The sequence below is a fragment of the Oryza sativa genome, chromosome 8 (assembly GCF_034140825.1).
Source record: "Oryza sativa Japonica Group chromosome 8, ASM3414082v1".
Lineage (NCBI taxonomy): Eukaryota > Viridiplantae > Streptophyta > Magnoliopsida > Poales > Poaceae > Oryza > Oryza sativa.
In genome coordinates, this window is record NC_089042.1 from 5,266,131 (window position 1) to 5,278,538 (window position 12,408).

Below are 12,408 nucleotides of genomic sequence, written 5' to 3' on the forward strand. Positions count from 1 at the left end.
TAACTGTAGCAATATAGTACTACGATATCTCTATTAGTCGGGAGAGGATAAAGACGCATGCTATATATCTATCCTCAAGCAGTTTAATTGTGATCTCCTCTATGACATTTAATTTATACAATAAGATTCTTTGTTAGGTAAGCCTTAATTAATTAGTCACATTCCAGGATTTCTTCGAAGTGCAAGCAACCACGTGCATCCAGCAGAAATATGGTAGCCAAATGAACAATGGAAACTGTTATAGAGCTATACGTCTGTCAGCTAGCTAGTTGGGTTAGGTGCACAAGCAAGATACTCCCTCCGTCTAAAAAAACTCAATTCCTGAATTTCCGTGTCTAACGTTTGACCGTTTATCTTATTTTAAAAAAATATAAAAAAATAAAAAGATAAGTCATGCATAAAGTATTGTTCATGTTTTATCATCTAACAATAATAAAAATACTAATCATAAAAAAATTTCATATAAGACGGACGGTCAAACGTTGGACACGAAAACCGAAGAATTCGGTCTTTTTGGACAGAGAGAGTACATGACTAATTGTAGTATAATTGATCTGGACTGTAGTATAATTGAGCATATATAGGAGTATATATATATATACTATATATAAGTGCATATGGATACAATACGTGAAAGCATGCAATGATGTGACAGTAGCTACTAGGAGTAGTACACTTTTATAGTCTTCACTTTCATGAAAATTGAAAAATGGAATTCAACGATGATCTGCTTGTTTTCAGCGACTTGACTAACTTCAATTCACCAAACAATGTGGATAATATAGGTATTGATTTTTCTATGTCATTTAATGTCGTATTCCACCATTATTATTACTTGTTTGGTGGCAGTGGTACATCAAGATCACTTTATACATATATATTACTAGTAGTTAGATATCCTTTAATCTCTATGTTAATATATCCCAAAAGAATTAAAAACGAGTTATAATAAAATAAAATAAAAGGAAAATTATATTAGCGGTACTTCGTCACAAATAACTGTAGGATCGCACGACCAAAAAAACCTACCAGAGAGAGGGTGAATGGTAGGGAAAACCAAAAACCCAAAAATCTTTTGCGGAATTAAAGATTACCCTCGAACGAAGTCGATGACGAAGTCCAGTCGCCGCCGGTCGAACCGCCCACCTGCCGCCGGTCAAACCGCCGAAGCCTCGCCGGTCAGACCGCCCGAACACCTGCGGTCAGACCGCCGCTATCCCACCGGTTAGACCGCACGCACACCTACGGTTAGACCGTCGGGACCCAGAAACACCGGTAGATGACAAACTCGAAGATGTAGATTGAAACTTTTCGACTTTGTTGCATAAACTAGTGTTTACAAAGTGCTGACTAGTGTTTACAAAGTGTACCAACAACACTTCTCACTAAAATCTCAAACTAAACTTGAAACCCTAACTTTCTCTCAACTCTAGTCTCTCTAAAACCGATACCGAGAAGCCTTACGCTCCCTCTCTATTTATATAACTCCTAGAAACACTAGGACTCTATCCTTAATTACCAAATTGTAATTCTCACAAACTCTCCAAAACCTGCAGCCACAGCCGGCCACAGAAAATTCACCGAGTCAAACTCGGTCTCGCTCCTGGACCAACTTCCTAGCCGAGCCGAGCCGCCTGCTCTTGCCGGCCTACACGTCCTGCTGCTGCTCCTGACCTACCTGGCAGCAGCAAGCCAACCATGCCGACTCCAACACACATGCATGTATCGATCACTCATGCCTGCTGCACACTAGTAGACATACATATATGCACGCTCATATATACTCCTAATTTCCTCGACCAATTTCCTTCGCGAACACCGACGCTTGCACGCACACTTCGTGAAACCTGTTGCGAAGATCTCTCCCACACGATGTCCATCCACCGTATGCCATCTCGTATCCAACTTTGTCACCCAGTCTCCTTGACCGTCTGGACCTCAACTCCTCCCTGAGTTTAGTCCCGATCCCCACCGTTGACTAAAGTTGTCCTCCAAGAATCCTGACTCTATTCACCTTCTCACATGGTATCCCGACCGCACTAGACCTCTGCTCCTCCCTGAGCATAGTCCCGGTCCTCACTATTGACCAAGGCCGTCCTTAAGTCACCTGCACACAATCAGACAAAACAACCGTTTCTGGGTACATATATCACAACCTGACCCACATTAGTCACACGCACTCACGCCAACATTCATACATACTCTCAAACCAATTCTTTGATTAAATCATTTGTATAGCCAATTGTTCATCACAAATATTAATCATGACAATGATTTCACAATAACAAATTATAAAGGCACCTTGTTTTTAGAAAAATCAAACTCGATAACTCTTCGCTAATAATTACAGTAACAATATCCATGTAATTTCAAGTGATCCTATTTTAATAGTTGTCGATGATATAATATAAAAAGTTAATAATCAAAATATATCATTGAAGTCCGTGTAAAAATAATTATCCATCTAAATTATGGAGTATATTTATAAACAAACTCAATTCCATAATACAGAAAAGTTAAAATACGTACCTAAACAAATTAATTTATCAACAAATTGCACAAAGAAGTCAATTCAATCGATCTGTACTATCATACTCCCTCCGTTTCATAATGTAAGTCATTCTAGCATTTCTCACATTCATATCGATGTTAATGAATAACATCGATGAATGTGGGAAATGCTAGAATGACTTACATTGAGAAACGGAGGAAGTAGTAATAATTAATGAAATCTGGAATGAACGGAGATAACCTAGTCTAGGGTGTTGTTGTCAACACACATTGAGCGTCGGCAGCGCAAGTCGACCAGTTAGGGAAGATCGATCGATGCGTGCTTTGTAATTTAAGACACAATATATCAGTTTAACTGATCTATCGATGCATATGGTTCTTAATTTGTTGCGTACTTGTCACACGTTGTTGCTTCGTAAGGCAGGTGTCTCGTAAGGAAAATGTGGTCTCACAGAGATGTATGCTAATATAACCATCCCAGTCATCAAAATAATACTCCCTCCGTATTTTAATGCATGACGCCGTTAACTTTTTATCAAACGTTTGACCTTTCGTCTTATACAAAAAATTTATCTAATTATCATTTATTTTATTGTGACTTGATTTATCATCAAATATTCTTTAAGCATAACATAAGTATTTTTTATATTTGTATAAAAAATTTAAATAAGACGAATGGTCAAACGTTGATTAAAAAGTTAACGGCGTCATACATTAAAATACGAAGGGAGTACTATGTATACTAGCTATAGATATTTTAGACATGGATCAACGTCTTTGACAGTCTTTTCTGCTCCTTCACCGGGTAACACCAGTTTGTACCACGCAATAGAAATCGACCCTTGCTTGATTACTAGCATAAATAGTAAAATAAAAAAGTTTATAAGTTTGAAACATATGGTTGAATAGTGGAAGAAAAAAATATTTAAGGTAACATTTGCATTCTTCCACTCTTTACTTTGTTTGGAGACAAAGTAGGACTGGTTGGTGGCAATCCCCCCTTTTTTTTGGAATCACTAATCCCTCCGTTTCAAAATGTTTCACACCGTTGACTTTTTAGCACATATTTAACCATTCGTCTTATTTAAAAAAAATTGTGAAATATGTGAAACTATATGTGTACATGAAAGTATATTTAACAATGAATCAAATGATATGAAAAGAATAAATAATTACTTAAATTTTTTGAATAAGATGAATGGTCAAACACGTACTAAAAAATCAACGGTGTCAGATATTTTGAAACGGAGGGAGTACTATGAAACGCGCAAGGCGAGTGAGAGGCGGCGGTGCTCGTGTGGCAAGAGGAGCTAGTCACAGCTGACGAGATGATGCACAAAACGGAAGCAGTAGGATGCTCGATCACACTACTAGCGCTCCACTACTAGTCATTGTTCTAGGCCTTCTTGCCATTGTCATAGCTCATAGCTGCCGCCGAGCCGTAGCTACGTCTCCGAGCAGCAGGGGTTGCCAGCAGCAACGCAGCTAGGGGCATCAGATCTAAACTGAGAAGTGATCGGTGCTAGGTTTGAGGTGAGAGAGATCGATGGGATGTGATAGGAAGGAGAGGTATCTGAATGGGCACTGCATAATGCCCCCGCATTTTCATAAGCGGTCATATTAGGAGGGCTGCGTTGTTAAAATAGTGTGATAGATTGCATGTAAAAAATTATGATTTCACATGCGGTCCTTTGAGATGGTTGCTTGTAAAAATAACCCTATTTTTAAAGGGGTCGTTATAAGACTATCACGGGTAAAAATTGATTATCATAGGCGATTCGTCATAAGGGACCCCCGGTGCATTTTCACATGCGGATCTTCTTTCAGATCACCTAAAAATAAAAAAGTTTCACCGAAATGGTTTTCTATACTGAATGGATATATAGAATGGTTTCATTTTTTCTAGATGAGACGGCGTGATCTGTATATCGGCGAAAAAGATGAAGTGAGATGGATTGGTCTGAGGAGAGAATGTGAGATGGCTTGGTCTGAGGTTTTAGAGGATTATCTTAGGGGATTATTTTTTGCTGGATTTTTCACATTTTGGTCCTTTTGAAAAACTTATTTCGTAAATAGACCCCTAGAAAAACATATCCAAGAAATGGTCATTTTTGGGGCGCCAGAGTGGACGACGGCGCCAGCCTCTTTGGCGCCGTCCTCCTGCCACCGTGGCACACGCGAACCGACGTGGCAGGAGGAGGGCGCCAAAATGGTTAGCGCCGCCCTAGGGAAGAGGGCGCCAGCCATGCTGGTGCCGCCCACCTCCCTCTTCCCCACCACCCCTCGCCTCCATTCATGTTTCTCTATATTGCAACATTTTTATTTTTGTTTTATTTTTTGGATGTTTTTTCGCACTTAGGATACGATACAACCAGCCAAAAAAAAAATTAAACTTGAACGGAATATACCACTTAGCTAGATATCCGAAAATAGCATACCACTTAGCCTATTTTGCACCTTCATTAAAATTAGACCATAACTTCTTTAGTAAAAACCTTTGATCAGCATGTTAAATATAATGCACTCTACCACTATATGAAATTACTTAATCTCTAATTCAAAATATAACCACATGAAATGATAGCCATAAGTTAAATAGTACAGAGAGATGCAGTTTTTTTATTTTTATTTTATTTTTTTGATATTTTTTTCACACTTAGGAGAATACAGGAACCAACCATAGAAAAAATAAACTTAAAACGGATATAATATGTGACTTGTAGAATTTTCCAAAGCTCTACCGAAAACAGACAAAATATGTCATTTATTAAAATAGGCATAACTTTCTCATACGGACTCGGAATCAGGCAAATAATATATCCACGGACATCTACAGAAAAAGTTACATCCGATTCTTCCCGGCTTTGCCAGGTTCGGCGATATTAGAACCTCCAAATTTTGCTTGCAAGATTGTGTTTTCGAGGAGAGAAGTTTTTTGGTAGAGCTTTGGAAAATTCCACAGGCCACATATTTTGTTCGTTTGAGTTTATTTTTTATATGGTCAGTTCTTGTGAGTTCCTAAGTGTGAAAAAAATATCAAAAAATAAAATAAAAATAAAAAAGTTGCACATCTCTCTCCTCTGCACTAGTTCGGAGAGAGAGGAGAGGAGAGGAAAAATTCTACAGGTCACATATTACGTCCATTTGAGTTCATTTTTTCTATGGTTGGTTCTTGTGTGTCTCTAAGCGTGAAAAAAATATCAAACAAATAAAACAAAAATAAAAAATTTCGGGGGGCGGGGGCCGCCAGCCACTCTGGCGCGCTCCCCCTAGCCACCTCAGCATCGCCCCGCCACGTCGGCAGGGGGACGGCGCCAGAGAGGCTGGCGCCGTCCAAAAAGGACCATTTCTAGGATAAGTTTTTTCAGGGATCTATTTACGAAATAAGTTTTTTAAAAGGACCAAAATGTGAAAAATCCAGTTATTTTTTGTTTGAGGATGTCGTATCTCTATTAAACTTGCGACCAAAGACCTCCCAAAAATGGGATAGCTTCTTTCCATCTCACCTTCGTCCATAGCTAGAACCAAACAATAATTAGCGACCAATAATAAGAAATGAACAACGAAAATGAAAATGGAAATCACAAAACTACCTAATGAAACATGCCGAGCCGTAACTACATGTATCTAGTAAGCATAAGGTAGATTAGTATTTGAAACAAACAGAGCTGACTGCAGGGAACTAGGAAGGATAATATATATATATTGGTTACTTAGTTACTAGAACAGACATGTTTTTTCAGAGGAAACTTGTTCAAACTGATAAACATGGATGAAATATTTAATGTGCAAGCAGGTCTAGCTAGCAGCCAGAGTACTTTTCGATCACTTTTGGTCAGCTCCACGTATATGTACTTGACTTAATCTGTTTGTACGCAACCAATTATTTTTCTGTCGCCACGCAACACTGCCTCTCTTCCTCTCGATAGACCTCTCCATGCGGCTATAAAATCACATGCATCCCCTCAATTGCAAAATCATCTCTCACCCAAAATAACGATAAACACAGGGAGAGAGAGAGAGAAAGAAATTCAATGGCCTCCTCTTCCTTATTTCTGCTAGCTTCTCTTCTTGTTCTGGCCTCATGGCAGCAGGCCATCGCCTTTGATCCTAGCCCGCTCCAAGATTTCTGCGTCGCCGACATGGCCTCACCTGGTGTGCACACTTAATTTAACTATTATCCTAATGTTCGGTAGTATTTTATCACTGCTTATTGAAAATTGTATGTTTTGCATAGTGGCACTACACAAAAATATGGCTCTTGTGGCTACTCAAAACTTTAACATGTTTCCTTCTTTTTTCTATGCAAACAGTGCGAGTAAATGGGTTTCCTTGCAAGAACCCAATGAATGTCACATCGGACGACTTCTTCAACGCGGCCAAGTTTGACATGCCAAGGAATACTATGAATAAAGTCGGGTCTAATGTCACCAACCTCAACGTCATCAATTTCCCGGGCCTCAACACTCTTGGCATCTCACTAGCTCGCATCGACTACGCGCCAATGGGTGTCAACCCACCACATGTGCATCCTCGTGCTACTGAGCTTCTCACTGTGCTTGAGGGAACACTTTATGTTGGTTTTGTTACATCCAACCCTAACAGGCTCTTCTCCAAGGTGGTGCATAAGGGTGATGTGTTCGTGTTCCCTAAGGCAATGATTCACTTTCAAATGAACCTAGACCACAATAAGCCTGCGGTTGCCCAATCAGCACTCAGCAGTCAAAACCCAGGAGTTATTACTATTGCTAGTGCCATATTTGGATCAACGCCACCAATCTCTGATGATGTTTTAGTCAAGGCATTTCAAGTGGAGAAGAAGGTGATTGATTGGCTGAAGTCTCAATTCTCGGAGAATAACCACTACTGATTATATCATGTTTCTTGATTGTTCCTTTGTGCGTTATAATATGTATAATAAATGGGCTTTTGCCTAGTTGATGTCATGGTATGCTAAAACAGTATGTTTGATCGTCCATGTTTAATAAATGTAATGCAATATGGACACAGTACGGCGTCCTTTTCCTAATTATATATTAATATAAAAGAATGATTGTTCATGAAAGGAGAATTGTCAGTGATTGTGAATGCATGGTATTTATGTTCTCGGCTTTACATGTACATGAAGCTCTCTGCTTCTGTCTGACAGGTGAATTAACAGGTTATATATGTGATTTGTTCGTTAGAAACCAAAAGAGAATTAAAACAGTAAACACGGAATAGTATGGGAACATGCTATTCGGAACACACCCTTAACCTGTTAATTCTCTTGTGTTCGGAATAGCATGTTCCCACCCTGCACAGTAAACACGAAAAACGGAGCGATCCATTAGCGCGTGATTAATTAAGTATTAGCTATTTTTTTAAAAAAAATGAATCAATATGATTTTTTTAAGCAACTTTCGTATAGAAACATTTTATAAAAAACGCACCGTTTAATAGTTTGAAAAATGTACGCGTGAAATACGATTGAGAAGGGGTTGGAAACCTAGGGTTCCAAACACACCAGTCTAGCTAGTTCCGTATTGATGGAACTTCTTTGTTGAAATAAACAGAATTAATTGAAGATAAATCAGAAAATTTGGCGCTGTACTTTAGTGTATTTTTGCCGCAGAGCCCAGGTGAATTCTATGGCTTAATTAACATGCATGGTAATCAATACGCGTGGCTCTTGACGATGATCCATGCACATCCTACGGTGAACTAGTAATCAATACATTATGCGCTTCTCCATCCAATAAATAGTAATCATCTGATCCCTTCTTCTTAGGAAAATGTATTATTTTGATCAATATATTTTAGGTTAAATTTGGGAAAAAAAATTACATTGGTCTCATCAGAAAAAAAAAATCATCTGCATCGTTTTAAAATTTTAGATTGGATGTATTGATATCATATTTACATATATCGTCTCAAAAATCACCATCATAATATTATAATTTTAGAGAACTACTATATATATATATATATATATATATATATATATATATATATATATATATATATATATATATATATATATATATAGAGCGCAACTCGCTGTTTATGGTAAATAACTCACCTTAATTATATTGCCACTCACCCGTTCGTTCCCGCTCCCCTTCACTCTCTCCCAAACTGATATAAAAAAAATTACTTAAGCACTGGTTAGGCCACAAGTCTCTCACATCCCTCTCCTCTTGATATGAAAAAAATTATTGACTAGATATTTTCTTTACGTCTTGATAGGGGTGTGCATTTAAATTTGGAGGATAAGGAGAGACTAACTAGAGAAGAAATGTTAATTTATTTACACAAACATTGATAATTATCCTGATACGTGAGTAGAGAAGGGGAGTTACCTAGATAATATTTTTTTTCACTAGAAGGGGTGGGTGTAATTCTTTTTAGATCAAGGGGCAATATACTGCGGGAAGGGAGAGGAATGAGGGGATGGGTGAAGAGCTTAGCGAGTAATTTCGGTGGCTATATATGAGGGGCGTGCTCACTGGTGGAGAAAAGTTATTACTATCGGTTCGTAACCCTCCTATAGTCCCGGTTTTCGAACCGGGACTACGAATCCGGGACTAAAAATCGCTATCTTTAGTCCCGGGTAAAAAAACTGTTACCAACCGGGACTAAAGAGGCTAATCCGGTTGCTCTTTCCGGTTCCTCTTTATTATTTTCTTTTCTTCATTATTTTTAAATATATTGATTTCACCCCATTCCATCCCCAAAATCCCAAATCAATCATCCTCAAATTGCCTCCAAATCCACAAATCAATCATCTCAAATACTCAAATACATCACAAAATCTTAAAAAAAAATTACATCACAACTTCTACAAAATTCATCACATATTCACATCACACACAAATCAAATACATCACACAATAATCTCAGATCCAATCAAATACATTCACACAACAATCTCAGATTCTTCAAAAAAAAAGAAAAAGAAAAAAAAGAGGAGAAGACGTGCGGCGAGGCACTGCCGCCGCACCGGCTGGCCGGCCGGCCCTCCGCGCCGCGCTGCGGCGCGGCCGCCCACCACCGCTGCGCCGGCCGGCCGGCCGGCCCTCCCTCCGCGCCCCGCCGCCAGCTGCCGCCGCGCCGCCGTGCCGCCGCGCCGCTGTGCGGCCGCCACCGCACCGCCGTGCCGGCCGGCCCTCCGTGCCCTGCCGGCCACCGCCACAAGCCACCGCCTCACCGCGCACCGCGCCGGCCGGCCGGCCCTCCGCGACCCGCCGCCCTCGCGCCGGCTTGGCAGTAGAGAGGAGAAGGAGAGGAGAAGAAGAGGAGAGGAATAGAGATAAGAATGAGAAGAGGAGATAAGGTTGAAGAGATGAGTTAAAAATGAGAGGAGGAGATAAGGTTGAGGAGGAGAGAGGTGTTAAAGGAGAGGAGGAGGTACCTCGATCCGATCGTGCACACCTCTCCGATCTCCGCGTCGATCTTTACTCCCGGTTGGTTTTACCAACCGGGACTATAAATAGATCTTTAGTCCCGGTTGGTAAAACCAACCGGGAGTAAAGCATATGGCGATCTTTTTTTCCGGTTGATGTTATCAACCGGGACTACAAATAGATCTTTAGTCCCGGTTGGTAACACCAACCGGTACTAAAGATTGAAAAGTATCCTGTAGCTTTTAAACCGGGACTAAAGATATTTTTAGTCCTGGTTTTTAATACAACCGGGACTATTGTAAAATCTGGTCGACCGACCAAAGATGGTTTCTCCACCAGTGGCTAGTTAATATAAGTAGCGCACAATAACCTTATTAAGCACCACCGATAATTTTATCTCGTTTTTCAAATAGTTTTCAACGGGAATAATTAATATTGTAGGCAATGTTTTATTAAAAAAAAGCCTTCTTTGATTTATGAAGGAAAAAAGTATAATTCAACACCAAAACGTTCGCTATTTATTAAGAATATAAACATGACCTGCATGCATGCATAAGCCCATGTATACTTATAGTGGCAATCAAGGAGGGTATGGATTAATTTTGATGACCTCATAAAGAAAAAAAATCTGGTGTGCCATGCATGCATGCTTTAATTACTAGCTACTCCCACCGTCCCATAACATAAGGGATTTTGAGTTTTTGCTTACAACGTTTGATCACTCGCCTTATTCAAAAATTTTTGAAATTATTATTTATTTTATTTGTGATTTAAGCACAAATTTTCATTTTTTATATTTGCAAAAAGAAAAAATTGAATAAGACGAGTGGTCAAATGTTGTAAGAAAAACTCAAAATCCTTTATATCGTGGGACGGAGGGTGTAGCCAGCTAGCTACGTAACCAATATAATTAAACTGGTATAGTAAGGATAAACGTCGACGACTAGAACATAATGTTCAACAGTTGAACTGGCCAGTTTAATCGGTCGGTTGATTAACTCGCAAGCAATGGTACATTACAACATTAGATTGAACGTGTGATAATTAAACTTGTATAGCACCACCAGTTACCGTGTGTTTTCTAATAATGTTTCGTGCAAAGTTACCAGATTTACTAAACTAAGACGCGCGAATTAATCTAGCAATATACAACTACTCCCAATACAAAAAATGGTGACAAAGTCATGACAGATCATCAGATCGATGAACGACAAGTATATATGATATTGCTGATTAGTCGTATTAGGTGCAGATTAAAGGGGAGTTACCCTATATATATATATATATATATAGGTTGCGATGACCTTAATTAGCATAATAATTGCAATGACCGACCAATCAATGTGCCCTGACGCATTATTTTCTTGTTCATCATCCTCTAGCAGCCACATCGTTTTCTTTACTTTATATCCGTAACTAATTAACGTATATAATTTAATTTAGTATTCGACTAGAAAATAATTAACCACGTATACAATATATTATCCTTTTTCAATTAAACAATTAATTTAGTCGGTGATAGCTGCCAACTGTAGCAACAGAACAAACAGGTCAGGAAATTAGGATGAGGACGTTGCCTATATATCTCCTCCAACAGTTTGTGATTGCCTCGATTATTATTTAATTTGTCCATAAAATTATTGGTTAGGTATACATTAGTTAATTATATTTCACTCCTGGATTACGTGCAAGCAACAGATAGAGGACCCTCTTCAAAGAGAAAAACAGTTAAACAGAAACTAGATAGCAGGGGAAATTATATACTCCTATATGTGTAACCAACAAAGCAAGTGATCAATGTTGGAAAACGTTAGAGCTAGTGATCAATTAATCAGAAAATGTTCATGACATATTGCATATACCTGCAGCGATTGGTTGGGTTAGGTGCAGGCACAAGCAAGATATAATTAGAATTAATCTCAATGACGTGGTCAACTATTATGCGTATATGCATGGATATGCATATGCATAAATGTGCACGCATTGAAGTGATGGGTGCCCTTCATTTCTTCATATATAACATCATACAAAAAACAAAATCCTCATATTTCTACATATATATTATCGTCATTGAGTCCATTTTCCGAAAAGAAAATGATCAATTCAGTGATCCATATGTAGGTCTTTTGAGAATTCACTAAATTAATACTCCCTCTGGTTCTATATTAATTGACGTTTTAGACAAGGTTGAGGTTAAACTTTTATAACTTTGACCCTCAATAACTTTAAAAATATTTAGTTTAAAGAAACTAGAAAAAACATATATAGATTTGTCTTTCAAAACACTATAATAAAAGTAAACATGCATTTATTTATTGTATATATTTTAATAGAAAAATAAGGTCAAAGGTATATCTTGTAGAGCATGTCATTGTCCAAAACGTCAATTAAAATAAAACCGGAAGGAGTAATAGGGACAATATTGGGTACGTGGAGCACGTACCTCCATCCTAATTTAAGTGTGGTTGTGGGTTTTCGTGTCTAACGTTTAACCGTATGTCTTATTTAAAAA

The 12,408-nt window shown here is 38.5% G+C and overlaps 1 protein-coding gene across 1 annotated transcript; it reads left to right on the forward strand.

Moving 5' to 3' along the window:
• Positions 1-6,487: 6,487 nt before the first annotated feature.
• Positions 6,488-7,577, forward strand: LOC4344839 (germin-like protein 8-3). The gene is made up of 2 exons (NM_001422476.1): positions 6,488-6,666; positions 6,825-7,577. The coding sequence occupies exons 1-2, from the start codon at positions 6,546-6,548 to the stop codon at positions 7,379-7,381; spliced, it is 678 nt and encodes a 225-aa protein (NP_001409405.1). The 5' UTR covers positions 6,488-6,545; the 3' UTR covers positions 7,382-7,577.
• The last annotated feature ends 4,831 nt before the right edge of the window (positions 7,578-12,408 follow it).